Source organism: Ischnura elegans, chromosome 4, assembly GCF_921293095.1.
Source record: "Ischnura elegans chromosome 4, ioIscEleg1.1, whole genome shotgun sequence".
Classification (NCBI taxonomy): Eukaryota; Metazoa; Arthropoda; class Insecta; order Odonata; family Coenagrionidae; genus Ischnura; species Ischnura elegans.
This window is the reverse complement of record NC_060249.1, coordinates 55,509,497-55,527,576: the sequence shown is the minus strand read 5'-3', so window position 1 is coordinate 55,527,576 and position 18,080 is coordinate 55,509,497. Positions and strand designations below refer to the sequence as shown.

Here is an 18,080-nt window from a genome sequence, read left to right as displayed (position 1 = left end):
TTTAGTAAATACCTCACCTTCAAAATACCGGCAACATAAGAAGGTGGATTATGAGAAAAGATTAAGTTTCCAATGATTCCTAAAGCAGTCATAAACACCACAGGATTGAAAGCAATACTCCGTGCTACAGCAGCAGCTACACGAGCAGTGCCATATGTTTCGGCTGGTGTGCTATTTCCACTTTCTCTGATCCTTTCAAGATGCTTCTTCCTCTTATCTATCTCCATCATAATGAATCCCAATGGATTCAAAACAACAAGTGAAACAGGGGCCACCAGATAAAGGTACCCTGAATATTCGGGGTGGCTTTTTGAATACAAGGCAGACACTGAAAATAAAAATAAAACTATTTTATACTTACAGTCATTTTTAGCATTCTAAAATAAAACTAATTCTATTTTTCAACTGAATCATTCTTCCCCTGATATAATGTACTAACAAAAGCACGGATAACATAGAGAGCAGGTTAAAACCCAGAGAGGAAAAGTTTGTTCAAAATATATGCAAAGAATATTCTCTATAGCAGCATCTTTAGTGAAAAGAATGTTCTTCATGAACGTCCAAAGAATCAATGAATGGTACACTATTCGAGTTTAAAGTACATTCTCCTGGTGTAGTGCAAAGTATATGCATTGGATATTCATCTTGCACTTCCTTTGGCCGGATTGTGCGGTAAGAAGGTTGAAAGTTGCGTCATGGGATATGCTTCGCCCATTACCCTTGGTTAGATCACACAGCGAGAAGGTTCAAAGTTGTTTCATAGAAAGTGTATGGCGGTGGACCTTAATCAGACATGGTATTTTGGATGTTCTTTGGATATGCATTGTGAACAACCGCTGGCTAGATCATACAGCAAGAAGGTTCAAAGTTTATCCACAGGATGTGCATGCTGGTGGACCTTTATCTGCCGTGGTACTTTGGACAGTAATAGCATATGTATCACGCACTATCAATGATCCTCATTGAGTGTCAACTTTAAGCATTCATAATAATCATCCTACAATTCCCGAATGATATTAACAAAACTATCTAAAGAATTACCACACTCCGACCTGCGACTCTGATCATCATCCGACACATCTATGATTCGTACATTATCAGGTCAGACCACATAGTGCAAATCGGTCTCTCCAGTGAACCAAACGTTTTTGGCTATTCTACTAAAACTTAAGAGAGATATTTACCTATCTATAATAAGAATTACCGCACAAATACTGCAACTGCATGAAGAAAAATTTCAATTAGGTCATGCAACATTTTGAAAGACTACAATAACGTTTGAGTAGGAACTTGGAACGTTCTTTACAATTGATTTTCTCCAGTTTGAGGATATTTACATACGATAGAAAGATCAAACCACACTCATTGTTCCTACTTGATCAGTCAGCCGACTCTTGTCTCTTGTACTCTGGTTCCATGGGGCTCTTCTCAGCTCACAACTCTAAGCACCATGAGTTAAGGATGGAGTGAAAGTAATGCAATTCAGTGTCAACAAGAACCTCTCCAGGTCGCAGCACCATATCTTGGGTATGCGCCAATGATACTATTTCTTTACAAACGTGTGCTTTAATCAAAAAGAAGTCGGGTGTACCTCACAATAATAATACAGTAGACTCTCATTAATACGAACAACCTCATTACAAAGTTCTCGTTTTTACGAAGTAAATCGTTGATCAGATGAAAAGGCCTATCCAATATACAGTTAAAAGAAACATTATCACAAAATTTTCTCCACGACAAAATTATGAACCTCAGTTCCGGTCCTGGGGGTTACAAAGTAAACTTTGGCATGAAGTTCCACCAATAAGCAATGGCGTTTGTACACTAACTAATGGCATTTTATAACACACTAACGGCATTTTTATGCTCTATGCTGCATCATAATCATTGCGCTATGTTTAAGTTCTCCTTATGCACTGCACCCAAGAGCGTCAATTACAGTTAGTCACATTCGTTTTATGACCTTTCAGAGGAACGAACGTTAAAAAAATTCAAGCGTGCCCGAAATTTCAAATTTGGCTCCTTTCGAGTAGGCCAATGCAACAAGGGGCCGTATTCTGTATTTTGTCGGCACCGCACCGATCGGTTTCCCTTGCAAGCCCACCGACTAGACATCATTCCGTACAGACGACGGCACTTTCAGCGATTCTGTAAGGTCGTCGGTTTCAAACCAGTTGGTACGGTTCCCCTCCTTTCCAAACAGGGAAAATCCAAATATATCCGAAGTTAGAAGTCATCTAACGTGTCTCCACCAATGAAAGAAGGGTAAAAACAAGTGAAGTCTCATTGGCACAGTTAGTTGTTGTCGTTTTATACCTTTTTATTTACGGAAATTACGACTTATTGTTAGATTAAGATAATCGATATTGGATAAGTTGTTAACAATGCTTATATAATGTGTGGTAGTAATTCTGTACCTACAGAATCGAAGGAAACAATATTACAACCATGATTAATACATTACATGTATTCTCCATGATTACAGCATCACAACATAGTTTGTATTGGATGGAGATTGTTGTTGCTGGAATGAATTATTGAAACTATCCTTGAGATCGTAGTTTCTTTTTTTATATATTGGTTCCGTATATTGCTATTTATTCATGATTTGGTAATATAGTCGTCATTAAGTAAGTTCCATCTAAATGTTATCAACGGAAGGTTATGCCATTGACACCGTAGCAGACGAAAATCACATACCATGGAACATGAACGTAGGATTCAAAAGCAAATGTAAATGTTATATTAGAGGAACAAGTAAGGAAATTGTTATAAAAATATGGAGCTGGGTGTAATTAAAAGAAGTGTAATGACGGGGAAGTAAAGAAATCGTGATTGGGTGAAATATATATGTATAAGTTGCGCATTCCAAGTGAGAGAAAATGATAATATAGCGGCAAACCTCATACTTATTAACAAATATCTTCTTTTATCGTCAAGGGAATCAATGGCTGACGATAAAATGAAGTATAGTTGCCTATTACAAATAAAAGAAACTGATACCGCTGCGGCAAACTTCATATTTAAATAAAAAGATCTTATTTCTATGTCGAGAGAAATGCCAAATGATGATCGAGTGAAATAATAGTTGCCTATTCAGAGTGAGATAAAGTGATAACACTGCGGCAAAACTCATATTTAATCAAATATATCTTTTTTATGTCAAGGGAGAAAATAAATGATGATAGCGTGAAATAAATCCTATTCCAAGCGAGTGAAAGTGATGACATAAATGAGAGAAAGTCATAATATGGTGGCAAACCTCATGTTTATTAACCAATATCTTATATTTATACCAAGGTAATCAATAGATGATGACACAGGGAATTATAGTGGCCTATTCGAAGGGGGAGAAAGAGATAAAATTGTGGAAAACCTCATTATTTACTCAATGACGAGGTGAAAACAAAATAAAACGTGCACCGGGGAATGCATGAAACCCACTAGTCGGTGGCCGTCCCAACACCTATTTGGTGTCGGTAAGGCCACCGATGATCTCCCATTTTCTTGTCGGTGCCGCACCGATCAGGTGCATACAGAATCGCACAACGAGTCGGTGTGACGTCCCACCCGACGAATCGGTGCCGCACCGATCGGTTTGGAGATACAGAATACGGCCCAAAGTGTGGCATAGAGGAACTCACACTTTGAGCATAATCTGAAAAAAGTATCATTGAATCCGGTGTGAAGTCACAAACTGCTCAGCGTTTCACCAGTCCTTCCTTCCCGTGGACAGCAATTTTTTTTTGGCTCCGGCTGCATTGCACCCCCAGCTAGATGAGTTCGTCAAAATCGTGAGTGAATGCTCAATTGTGATTCAGTGTTGCATTCTGCAGGATAACCACACTCCCCAATGCCTTGCATAATTTTACCAACTTACAAGCAAGGTTTCAAGGTATGCATGTTCGTACATGGAGAACTTACTGTATTCGGGAAGATATCTACCCTCGATTTTGACATGCCGGATTTTTCTATTGATACACTCAAATGAATGTGCTTATATAATATTTAATCCCCTATATTATACACTTGACTCTGAAGCTATTTTGCACTGCTACTAAAAGTGCAAGAGAGAGATTGAAGGGACAAGAAATTTTGACAAACAATGTTTTTTTCGATGATTCCTAAAAGAAATGTTCATACGAACTTTGTTATTATGAACCTCCGGTTTTTCGGTCCCATGAACTTCGTAATTACGAGCGTCTACTGTAATTCCCTGAGTCACTCAGAATCAAACATCTGTTGAGCATTAAAATAACTAGCACAATGCACATATAACTTAAAACTATTTCATTTTTACGCTGATGCGAGATTCTTATGCTAGTTCACATCACGTGTAGCCAGAGGTAAAGGGGTTAATTGGGGTTCTCATCCAAGCACAAGGTTTCCTCTCTTCACCTCCTCCTCCCCTCCTACCATTTCAGTCACCTTCACCCATTATGCCCAGTAGTACCACTACCCCAACTCATAGGCCCGTATTCTTCGTCAAACCTGTAGGGCCAACCGACCCTGGATACACCATCAGCCCCTACATAAACAGATCTCACCCTACATACGCCACATATGGCCGTTTTTGGAACTGAACGGGCCCTACTTGATGTAGGGCACTCGAACCAGCCCCACACCCTACAAAAACATGGCGGCCAAATAATTTCTGCTGATCACTTCAATTTAAAGAATCTACATTCCAATGGATATTAAGGGAGAAGAGGTCACGCATACCATTTTAAAATGTACAGTAACAGAGCGGAAAGGTAATAATACTACCACATTATAGCCACCAAGTTAAATAAATTATAAAATTGAATGAACTAAAAAGAACAATATAGCAGTATACATGCACCTTGTTTCTACAAATATATAATGATATTTTTCGTTTGGCACTTGGTATACTTTTTGGGAAACCAATACTACGTTTACGTATAACCTAAGAAAACATATTTTCATGCCACTATTTGCCACATAATAAACTTCACTACGGAAGGTGAAAGCGAATAACGAACCTTGATGATGCAATGTAATTTCCCACGTCAATGATCATATTTGCTCCATAGTTGTTACTATCATGTACAGACCGCTTTGGAAGTAATTTAAAGACAATAAGGTTCTACTTTTGGCTCGTTATGAGAGTATTTGTAGCGTAAATTAAGGTACCGACACCAATTGTTTATTTACCTTGAGCCGTTGCCCTAACAATACGCCCGGATATTATCGGACGTCTTTTCTCAGTTTCCTAGTTAGTTCTCATTACGCCACCAGAGTGGAAAATTGGCACTGCACCATCATCTACGTCATCTCAGAGAACTTGACGATGGAATCACCCCCCACCACTTATGTAGGGTCGACTGAGAAACACATGTAGGGGCCTTTTGTTATGTAGGGACGGATAGGAAGGGTCGACTAAGAATAAGGCCCATAGTCTTTAGTACCATCAGCTTCGCTTGGAGTAGATTTAAATCTTACTGCCTTTTTTCAATTATTGTGCTAAGCAAAAAGAACAGATTTTTACCAAAATAAAAACATAGCTTATAGTTTTGAGGTCCAAATTCTTTAAAGACTTCGCATTCAGAATTTTTGTGATACTAAGTAATAATGGTATTAGTTTTCATGCAAACGTCATCCTCACATTAAGTAGACGATTGGAAGGGGAATATGAAATAATATTTGAACTTCACGAAAATTGGAAGGTATTTTCTGTACTCTGCTGGTATCTTGGATGGTGCAACCCACGGAAATTAATGAAATAATGTACTAAATCAACCATCTTTGACATAGTTCCCAAATTTAGTTCAGAGCGTATGCTTAGAATGTTCACCGTGCACATTTTCAAAGCTAGTGAAGGAAGGAACAACCTCTGTACGTGCTAAGCACATTCAATGTGAATTAATGCAACTCTGCACATATTTTGAAGTACTTCAAACTTAATTCAGCACAAACTTTCCCCACTGGGAATCTATTTCAGGATATTCTGTATATCGGTAAAAAAATAAATTAAAAACAAGTCAGTAACAAATGCAGCAACATTAAAATTTTTTAAATGTGTTTTGGAAAAAACAGCTTACCTATTGGATACCCAATAGCAAAATCATTACTCTGAGTACAAAATATGGCAAAGAGTCCAGCTCTCCCCAAATTCGTTGGACGTCCAACCAACAGGGTTATTACGGCAACAGCAAAGAACACAATACTCTTTGCCACAAGCACTGAGAGCAGAAACATCCAGTTGACAGCACTGTTGATAAAGATGAATAGACAAAAATTTGATTAAACAGAATATCAAACATGTTATGCATTACCTCTCAGCAATAATGAGTCGATAGTCTGATATGGGTACTTAAGTGACATTTAATTATTCATGAATTATTTTTAAACATTGTTTGTCAAGCAGGAGAAACAAAAAAAATTCCACTGAAGAGCCACTGAACAGATTACCATCTTTTCAATTTTTCCAGAAATTACAGCGGGGATGGTCGCCAGTCCCAGTAATTTCCCCCTCATTCCACCACTGATTCAAGGGAACATTCATCAAATTCCAACATTAATTTCATGCAACATTATGCAAAATGACAATGGCAAAATAATAATAGATGGACAGTAAAAATATTCACTCATCAGCTTTCTCATTAGTCCTTCATCAACATTATGATAATACAAGATAATTACATACTAATGGTGACCTTGCAAAGAAAAGCATTATGAAGTAATGTTGAATCCCAGATGGGGTGGAAATTCTAGCATTCTTATCACATGAGTTTAAAATTTCCACATATTGTCATAATGTTTTATACTATATCAATGATACTATATCAATGTACTCACATAACATTGCAATCATTTTTTAATTGTAGACTTCAATTGAAGTTTCAAGTTATCAAAGAGAATAGCAGCACTTAAATGATATCAATAACACCTTGAGACATAAATCTTTGGCTCTCGCTCTTAAGTCAGGCACAGATTTTCACTTCTCTCCTGGGTATGATTTACCAGACAATAAACTGTGGTTCTCTTCAAAGAAATTTTGTTTCAGTGCTACAGTTCAGCCAGTCTCTATCATAACAATGATTATTACCATTTCATCAGGAATAAATATTATCTTTCAGATGTAAACTGTTCTCCAAGGATAAAAAATAAACTGGCTAACCATTCCCTGCTTACCAGAAACTGAAGTGAAAGCTAGTCAAAACCTGACCAGCTGGAGAGAGAATTTTCCCCTTTCCCCATCTGACTGAATGCAGTAACCAAAAGGAAGGGTCAACACTACTTCAAAGCCAGCCACAACATCAGTGGTCTCCCTAGATTGACAAATGCATTTTTTAAATGTACAGTGGCAATATAATTCAATGGAATGAGTTGAATGCATAATTTTTATACCTAAAACAACATCTATAATGCACCAGTGTATTTGGGGACAATGCAAATCATCAGAGCAGTCAAACAGCTGGTGATACAAACCCAAAAACAGATAGTACCTATTAAATTAGTTGAATTGCTCGTGTTAACTAGCACAAATAATAACATACCATCAGAGATGAAAGGTTCATCCGTACGGAATGATGGTGGTGGCACAATGTTAACTAACTATGAAACCCTTTTCCACATTGAGCTGATCCCAAAAATAGTGCTGCATCATCTTATCTAGGGGTACTAACACAGGTTTATCCCAAGAGGATCTGAGAGATATCCCACAAAAACAAACAAGCAAACAATGACAACTTCAATGAATATTAGTGTTTCAATGAAGTATAACGACAGATGGAAATTTGAACAGACAGAGCAAACATTTGGATAGCTAAACTTCACTACAATCCAGCTTACCTTAAATCTAACTGAGCCATAGACAGGAAAATCAATGCAGGCAGAGAAAATGTTCCAACAAATGTATTCAATCCTTTGGTCTCAGTTTGAGATATGATATTTAGTCTCCCGGCTAAGTAACTGTAAATAAAAGCATTACAGTAAAGAGCAAAAACATTGATGGACACAACAACATATTGAGCGCTAAAATTGCCTTTGAGCGCCTACTTTCAACGAACCGAATTGGTATGATTAATCGTCGATTAAATTGAAACTGTGTGTTTCACAATTTTGAGACGTCAAAACAAAATCTATTCTGAAAACTTTCCACGATTACAGCACAACGCACGAAACTTACCCGCAAATTATTATAGCAAAGCATTCCAGCAAGGCCGGATAAAGGTTGTCCATCACAGCCTCACTTGAATTAGCAATTTCAGGATCTGACATTGTAGCTGACATAGTAGCACTGATATCTAAACAAGCATATGCCAGAAATTACAGGCGCACTTCCCGAAAACTTGTGTCAGAGACCAGTAAATCCTTAGCACTTCACGAAATCTCTCGGTAGAAACTACTGAAAACCTCTCACCCCAGCTTCGATATCGATTGAGCATTCCAAGGCATCCAGGAATTTAATTTCGATGGTAATCTGGTACATTAAAGGAGATGATCCCAGAAACTCAGCTGCCATGACCTCGAGGGATTCAGCCATTTCTTTAATACCAGCGGCATTAGTTTCTGAGAGGCTTTCGGGGAAATTAACCTTTCATTCCGTTTAAACAGACTTTAGTTACATTATCTATGGGCCCCACCGGTAACAACAAAAACATTTTACCCGCATAGCATTTACAACTGCTTCCAACAAGAACGCATAACTCGTAATTGGAGCAAGAGACTTTCAAATTTTGCAGCGTGTACACTGAGCGCTGAATCACCAAAAAAAAAGGAATAAGCACAAAATTGTGGTCAATAGCACGAGTCAATTACCCGTGTCACGGTTTCACTGATAGTTACTTGGTTACTTGGCAGCAACAGCGCAGCGAGCGCTGGTGCAGGCCGTAACAGCTGATTCGAAACTCAGGGCTCAGGGCCAACAACATTGAACACAATGAATCCCCAAGAGGTCTCTATGATTCACATGACATAAATTGCTAAGAGAACTGCGGGGCACATTATTACGCATTCCCGACGAATACGAGTCATTCACATTTTTCCCCCATTCCGAAGAAGAACATTGACAGAAAACGTTCACAAATTCGGTAGATATAGCCCAACCATTCCGCCTTATGATCGCAACAGAAATATATTATATCCAACAAAAATCCTTTTTAACCATTCAGTCAGAGAGCATTCACTCATTCAGGCAGAGAGTCAGAGAGCCCTCACATTTGGGAATGATCACAATAAACGGCTAAAATGCTAATAATGGCTGTGATTCATGCTGTATCTCGGAGAAAGTCTAGGTGACACCCCTTAATCTTCAGCCAAATATAAATCTCAGAAGACAGTCGGATTCGGTTCAAGAATGGTGGGTTGTAGCAAAAGACAGACTATAATTATTAGTGCGGTATAATACCAATGCTATGGCCCAATGGTTCCGCAGAATCCACCCACTCTTCCCATGTTCTCAATTACCCAAAATTGCCCTCAGCGGTAAACAAACTGAAAAGTCGTACAGTGGTCGAAGGATTTTATATTTCTGCGCATGCGCACAAAGGGTCGGGGGTGGGAGTAGGTCACGTGACTTCAGAGGTACTTTTAAAAAATCTGTCATTGTATGCATGCCATTTCTGTTTACTAAGATAGCCTTTCACTTCGTAATTTTGGTAAAGTCAACTCTTAGCAGCATCTGGGAATACAATGAAGAGAAATCCATAATATCCATAGATGAATCAAGATGCGTTTAAAGGGTTGGTACCCCGACCAACCCACCTCGGTACGTATAACCACTCGTGACGTAACCTCGGAACGTAAAATGGGACTCAATAATTTAGAAAAAAAAAGTTGATAACACATCGTGAATTAAGACTCACAAAATTCAGCTGGAAACGTCTACGACTGAGCCGTTGGCGAGACGGTAACAACTGCTTCAGATTATCACGAATTTTCATGTTTAACAAAAAAATAATGGCAATGACTCTGGAAGAGAGCGTTAATTACATTTCCATCAGTGGCGTAGCGAAGGGGGAGAGTCCGGGGGGTCCGGAGCCCCCCTCCCCCGAAATATAAAAGCACTTTCACTTTGTATCACAAAAAAATATTGAAAATCATGAATTTACAAAATATTTCTTTGAAAAATGAAGTTTTTTCGATTATGAAAAGTGTTACAATTAGTATAAAACCCTCTGGTTGATACTCTTTTTTCAAAAATTCCCCCCCTTCCCCCGGTTTTGGACCCCCGGAACAAAATTTCTGGTGACGCCACTGATTTCCATGCTAAAAACGACACTCAAGGTTATAAAAAAATATTTTTGCGCTCAATTTTACCTTTCTTTACTAAATCTGCGCATATATAGCAAATATTTAATAATCATGTATATTCCCTTATACGAATTTCGTCTGGGTGTAATGGTCAACTTACTGGGGTTGTATGCGTAAAGGTGAGAAGGATCTATGAGCTCATTCTGAAGCTAGTTATTGCTGCTTTTTTGTGCTGTGGAACAAATATGCTTTTTTACGGCTCTGTATTGGTAAGTAAATATGGACTAAGTTATTCCGTTCATTAAACATAATAGGAGGGAACACTCAAAATTAAACGTGGATTTCGTTATTTTAAACCAAAAAAATATGGATGAAAAACGCACCGGCCAATTTTCAGAGCTCAAATTCGATTTTTAACCTCGATAAGTAGCTTTAAAAGTCCGCTAGAAGCTTCGGCCACGCCCACGACGCGAAATCGAGTCGAAAAACGTCTACGACTGAGCCGTTGGCGAGACGGTAACAACTGCTTCAGATTATCACGAATTTTCATGTTTAACAAAAAAATAATGGCAATGACTCTGGAAGAGAGCGTTAATTACATTTCCATCAGTGGCGTAGCGAAGGGGGAGAGTCCGGGGGGTCCGGAGCCCCCCTCCCCCGAAATATAAAAGCACTTTCACTTTGTATCACAAAAAAATATTGAAAATCATGAATTTACAAAATATTTCTTTGAAAAATGAAGTTTTTTCGATTATGAAAAGTGTTACAATTAGTATAAAACCCTCTGGTTGATACTCTTTTTTCAAAAATTCCCCCCCTTCCCCCGGTTTTGGACCCCCGGAACAAAATTTCTGGTGACGCCACTGATTTCCATGCTAAAAACGACACTCAAGGTTATAAAAAAATATTTTTGCGCTCAATTTTACCTTTCTTTACTAAATCTGCGCATATATAGCAAATATTTAATAATCATGTATATTCCCTTATACGAATTTCGTCTGGGTGTAATGGTCAACTTACTGGGGTTGTATGCGTAAAGGTGAGAAGGATCTATGAGCTCATTCTGAAGCTAGTTATTGCTGCTTTTTTGTGCTGTGGAACAAATATGCTTTTTTACGGCTCTGTATTGGTAAGTAAATATGGACTAAGTTATTCCGTTCATTAAACATAATAGGAGGGAACACTCAAAATTAAACGTGGATTTCGTTATTTTAAACCAAAAAAATATGGATGAAAAACGCACCGGCCAATTTTCAGAGCTCAAATTCGATTTTTAACCTCGATAAGTAGCTTTAAAAGTCCGCTAGAAGCTTCGGCCACGCCCACGACGCGAAATTGAGCTCAGAATGAGCTCATACATTTCCATTGGCCGACGCCGCGTGACGTCTGAACCTCATGAATGTCGCGGGAGTAATGACATTATCAACAGAGACTCTGGACATTTTTTTATCTCAAAATGAATCATTTCATTGAAATGAAACTTTTTGAAGATAAAATGTTTACAGTTTTGAGTAAGAAAGTAATCACGGCTATTATCGTGGATGCTTTAATTTGTGGACAAACCATCGTAAAATCTTTTACTTATTACTGCTTTTTAGCTTCCGGATGTAAATTATAAAATAGAAGAACAAATCATCGCAATCAATATCTTTCCCCTACTACCTGTTTGCTTGCCCTTTGAAGGGAGGAAATTCGGGGCTTTCTCCGTTTCTTTCAGTATTAGCGTTCAAATTTCGTTGGAACTGCATTTATATTTGCAGAGGCCTCGCTTTGATCAACCTATGTTCCTGGTAATTCTTCAAGTCAGTTTCGCACTATAAAAATGCAAAACAGGTGTCATAAAAATGAAAGAATAACTATGAGACGGGGATATTTACATGAAACTATCAATAAGTTCACTTACATTTACATCAAAGTTACGCGTAGAGACACTTTCAAAAGTTTTAGGGCATTTTTTGTGGCACCACTTCTACTTCTCAAGGAAGTTTCGCATACAACTAAAATGAAATTTGGGAATTAGAATGACTTTTGGCCGTATGATGAAATGAACATAGCATAAGCCGTCAAATAGAGGTAATTTGGAAATATACAACTATTTCATTATTTCTGACGGGAAATTATCCCTATGAGTTGGTTTTTTAACATCATTCATGCCCAACGGTAGATGGTGAAATCAAAATTAATCATAAGATTATTACCGAGAAGAGTTCACGAACATTATGTTCACCATCATCGTAACATATATTATGCATCGAATAGAGTACTTGAATATCTAAACTAAATGATTGATTTTCGCAAGGACTAATATGCTAAGACGAATAATAATACAAGCATATCCTGGAAACCAATATGACACGATCAGCGTAAAGATTCCGAGAGTTGCAAAAACCTTTTCAATGAGAACCAGATAAAGAAATCAAAAATTCCCAGGGGACCCACATGGTAACCCTATCATTTGAAAAATTAATGCTGGTCCGTATTGAGATTGTTAATTTAATGCAGAAAAATTTGGGCACCTCTATAGCAATGAGCGTGCAAAAGGAACATCTCGATAACAATGAACAGAAAGTTAGATTCCATGAAATTTTATCCTCCAAAACTTGTCTTTAAATTTGTCTATTCTCCCAACCTCACCATTTTAGATCTTCTTAATTCCTAAATACTCGTAATTCCTATTTTAATCATTCTGCGTTGCGATCCTATACTTCCTTCTTCAACAATACCTCATCCCCTTTTATATTTTTCATCCTCTAGTTAAGTCTGTAAATGGTATAGTTTAAATTCACTGCCTCTTTTTTTCAAAATGGAGATTTTTACCCATTCATAATTTAATGTACGTCTTTATCCAATTTTAGCGCTTATATCGAATTCATTTCTGACAACCTTCCCGTAGATCGCGTCGGCTGAAAACGTAGAAGAGATTATGGATTCCCCTCACGATAAAACATATCGTCTGCAGTTATCTCACTATTAATTTCAGTTTTTTTTCTAACAATGCCATAAAATATTCTCTGTACGGAAGGGACAGTGTAATCCGACTCCAGAGACCGTAAATCCGACGCATCGTCTTCAATGATCGCAATGGATCAATGAATGAATCTCGCGCCAATTCATATCGTTCTGCGGGTGCTCGATTCATTCTGCGCGGCGTCAGCTCCAAGACAATTGAATTACGAAATTAATGTTTAACAACTTCACTGGCTCCGCACATGAGGAGCCGAAAGTGGATTTCCACGACGACCTACTCTCCTGTTTACAATTAAATCTTATTAATAATGGCGGATTTTGATGATGCTTTATTCAGTGTATTTACGGAGCAAGCTTCTCCCATTAAGACATTCAAAACTGAGAAGGACGATGCTGCCTCATCTGTTTGCAAGTTGGTGCAATAAATGAAATTTAATATTAGACACATTTGAGACCATATAATTACTTAACATGCATATTGCAGTGATGTACCATCTGTTGCTGCCAGCATCAAACGGGACCTTGAAGACGATGAAGAGTTGGCCAACAAAAAGTTAAAAACTGAATCTGCATTGGACGATGTAATGTGAGTAATGAGTTCCCTTTTTTCCATGTGGTACCACGTGCAATATTCTTCTGATAGGGAAATAATGAGGTATTACCCTATGACTACATTGCGGAATCCTTATCATCAAGCTCCTTTAAAATTGCAGTATCTGCGGTATTGCTTCCCACACAGCACAAAGTGAATAATATGCACATAATATTCAAATATTATGCGAATATTATGCCACCACAATGGTATAAAACGCGCATATTATGTACATAATATGTGCATATAAATGGTATAATGTCCTCATAAATTGCGGTATTATGCGCATAATATGCGGAATATATGCAGTGATGGAATGGCATAATATGCACATAATATTCAAATATTATGCGAATATTATGCCACCACAATGGTATAAAACGCGCATATTATGTACATAATATGTGCATATAAATGGTATAATGTCCTCATAAATTGCGGTATTATGTGCATAATATGCGGAATATATGCAGTGATGGAATGGCATAATATTTGCATATATACGGAATATATGCACCTTTTATGTACATAAAAGGTGCATATAAATGGTATAATGTCCTCATATATTCCGTATATATGCAAACATTATGCCATTCCATCCGTGCATATATTCCGCATATTATGCACATAATATCGCAATTTATGAGGACATTATGCCATTTATATGCACATATTATGTACATAATATGCACAAGTTATACCATTGATGTGGCTATATATATGCACATATTATACCCATATATGCCATTTATATGCACCTTTTATGTACATATTATGCACAATTTATACCATGGATGTGGCCTAAAATATATGCGCATATTATGCCCATATATACCATTTATATGCTCCTTTTATGTACATATTATGCACGATTTATACCATTGATGTGGCTATATATATGCACATATTATACCCATATATATATGCACCTTTTATGTACATATTATGCACAATTTATACCATGGATGTGGCCTAAAAAATATATGCGCATATTATACCATTTATATGCTCCTTTTAGGCACGATTTATACCATTGATGTGGCTAAATATACGCACATATTATACCCATATATACCATTAGTATGCACCTTTAGGTACATGTTATGCACATTTTATACCATATCTACGAACCTTTTATGCATATTTTATACCGTTGATGCGTGATAACATGCAGTTGCATAATATTCGAAAATTACATGAATAAAAATTGATTTCTGGAAACGAGGAGAAATTTAATGAATCATTCATGTAGACACAGCATAGGTACATTGCACTAAAACAAGGCACAATCCTTCATCGTTGTATCACAAATATACAAATATTCAGTTAGGAGTCCTATATCATCGCAAATTTGGTTTAAATATCATGTGAATGACATCTAATGACAAACATTCGCCCTTCCATAATCGTTACTCATGAAATTGCGATTAGAAAGTACAAAGTATGTCACACGAATTCACAATCACAACACTCGCGATGATTCCTTCCATGACATCCGCATGGTTGAACATCTACGGTCTTTTCTTAGCGAATGTATTAAAAATGGTCCAAAATGTGATTCCAAGCCACAAAGAGGTCTTCTAATAGTATAATTATCTCTGTGTTAGTCATAGAGTTGTGGCGAGCAATCACGCAAACGATGTAAGCAAGCCGTTCTTGAAAATGCACTCCGAAACAATAAAGATAATATTGTCATTAATAATCACAAACTAAAATAATTATATGCATATATGATCAAGTACGTGATATCTTCAGGGCGAAAGTGCAGCTCACAACCTGGTTCAGTACTTAAGTGCCAAAACTTCGTCTTTCCTTGGAATAGCCTCCCTTCACTTTTCAAGCTGGGACTCTGACTGAAAAAGTACCGTCATAAGATATACATTTAGGTAATTAAAAAAATTAATTAAAGTACTGGGAATAACACTCAAAATTAGGAGCTGATAATTTCAGATTTGCTTTCTACCCTATGACAAACGACAACGACTCACGTACGTGTACTTACTTTGATTTTAAATAAAGTCCTGTTCTTCATACCATGAAGCTTATTATTCCTTATCGTATATGCGTTACCAGAATAGTACTGTGACATAAATTAGTTCCGTAAACCCATCTTTTCCTCTTTAATATTAGATTTTTCAATAGACGTTCAATTCTCCCAACTACGGCAATATGGCTACGGCAACAACTAACAACAATGAACAACAACACAACGGCCATGGACAACGGCAATATGGCTACCAAGCTGCGTACCTCGCCAGACCGGAATATGCCGGTGTGTAAAATAAAAAAATAATAATAATTGTGGAGTATTCTGCGAACGATACGAAATTGTTAGTGATATATTAAAACATAAGTTTTCACATTTTTTGATACAGAGGATGTATGATCATCGATTTTTACGGATACAATCACAGTTTACGGCGGCATAATATTTAAATATAATGTGCATATTATTCGCATATTATGTGCATAATCGACGGAATATTATTTGCATATTATGCCTATCCATTTATGCAACTTTTATACTGAATAGGATTTTTGAGTTTGCTGGGTGGCCGTTGATTTATGATTCTTATATGAATCATAATTAATGATAAAATGTTACTAACAACGAAATAATATACATACAATGTCAATATTATTAATAGTTTACGGCGGCATAATATTTAAATATAATGTGCATATTATTCGCATATTATGTGCATAATCGACGGAATATTATTTGCATATTATGCCTATCCATTTATGCAACTTTTATACTGAATAGGATTTTTGAGTTTGCTGGGTGGCCGTTGATTTATGATTCTTATATGAATCATAATTAATGATAAAATGTTACTAACAACGAAATAATATACATACAATGTCAATATTATTAATAGTTTACGGCGGCATAATATTTAAATATAATGTGCATATTATTCGCATATTATGTGCATAATCGACGGAATATTATTTGCATATTATGCCTATCCATTTATGCAACTTTTATACTGAATAGGATTTTTGAGTTTGCTGGGTGGCCGTTGATTTATGATTCTTATATGAATCATAATTAATGATAAAATGTTACTAACAACGAAATAATATACATACAATGTCAATATTATTAATAGTTTACGGCGGCATAATATTTAAATATAATGTGCATATTATTCGCATATTATGTGCATAATCGACGGAATATTATTTGCATATTATGCCTATCCATTTATGCAACTTTTATACTGAATAGGATTTTTGAGTTTGCTGGGTGGCTGTTGATTTATGATTCTTATATGAATCATAATTAACGATGGGATGTTACTAACAATGTAATAATATACATATTATGTCAATATTATAGTAATAGTTTACGGCGGCATAATATTTAAATATTATGTGCATATTATTCGCATAATATGTGCATAATCGACGGAATATTATTTGCATATTATACCTATCCATTTATGCAACTTTTATACGGTATAAATTTTGAGTGTGCTGTGTGGGTTGAATGTCTACTGTAGCTAAGTACTTAATTTTATACTGGTTCTGCCAACGACTATCATAAAGTATTTAATGAAATTATATACTGGACTTATTATTTAGCCTCCCAATACAATATAATGCTTTTACGGTGAGATTTTCATCAATGCTAAGGATGATTTTATAATCATCTGACCATGCTCTCTAAAAGTAGAGGTTGTTCTATACATAAAGGTTATTGTTGCATTTTGTCCAGTTTGTATAAGTTAAAACTGCGTTTCCATACATTTTCAATAATGGGCTAGTAACGAAAAATTCTATTTTTAAATTTGAGTCATATCATCATAGAGGAGAGGAACGCACTAAAGATAACAGGGAAAAGATCAGCATTTAGCCAATGTTGGAGACTCAAGGGCAGTGAGTCTCTCACTTTCTCAGTGAGACTCGATAGATGCTGGACATAAAATGCAAAACTATCGTTTTCAGGTTAATGGAAAATTGTGTTCAACCAGGTGCATTTCTTTTCTTAATTTCATATTTATTTTAAGTAAAATGTCATGGAGTGTGTTTATTCAAAGTTGCTTGGACTTAACTTGCATCTTCACCTCCCCTCCTGAAAAACATATTCTACCCAAGTAACATTTTTGGTTGGCCCTCTGTTGGCAGATGGTGGGACACAGCGGTTGGCCCATGGTATGATTTGGCCACCTCGCCAACCGTATCCCAACCAACGATGGGCCAACAGAGCATTACAGTCGGGCCTTCGTATTCCCAACCAGAGGCCAACCCCTCTCCAAGGATACACCGTTGGCCCTTTTAAATTCTGCCATCCGTT

The 18,080-nt window shown here is 36.8% G+C and overlaps 2 protein-coding genes across 3 annotated transcripts in view; one reads left to right on the top strand and one right to left on the bottom strand.

Annotated features, from left to right (window-relative positions):
• LOC124157527 (integral membrane protein GPR155) overlaps positions 1-9,476 on the bottom strand; it is a 42,440-nt gene extending 32,964 nt beyond the window's left edge. The window contains exons 1-4 of the mRNA XM_046532336.1: positions 8,153-9,476; positions 7,816-7,935; positions 6,063-6,232; positions 18-328 (exon numbers count right to left, since the gene is read on the bottom strand). Of these exons, the coding sequence (XP_046388292.1) occupies positions 18-328; positions 6,063-6,232; positions 7,816-7,935; positions 8,153-8,256 (705 nt within the window). The 5' untranslated portion in view covers positions 8,257-9,476. The remainder of the gene's footprint in view (positions 1-17; positions 329-6,062; positions 6,233-7,815; positions 7,936-8,152) is intronic.
• Positions 9,477-13,397: 3,921 nt separating this feature from the next.
• The window catches only part of LOC124157526 (exosome RNA helicase MTR4), a 44,463-nt gene continuing 39,780 nt past the window's right edge, over positions 13,398-18,080 (top strand). For both annotated transcript variants that reach the window (XM_046532334.1, XM_046532333.1), the window contains exons 1-2: positions 13,398-13,597; positions 13,670-13,771. In XM_046532334.1, coding sequence (XP_046388290.1) covers positions 13,494-13,597; positions 13,670-13,771 — 206 coding nt within the window. In that variant the 5' untranslated portion in view covers positions 13,398-13,493. The remainder of the gene's footprint in view (positions 13,598-13,669; positions 13,772-18,080) is intronic.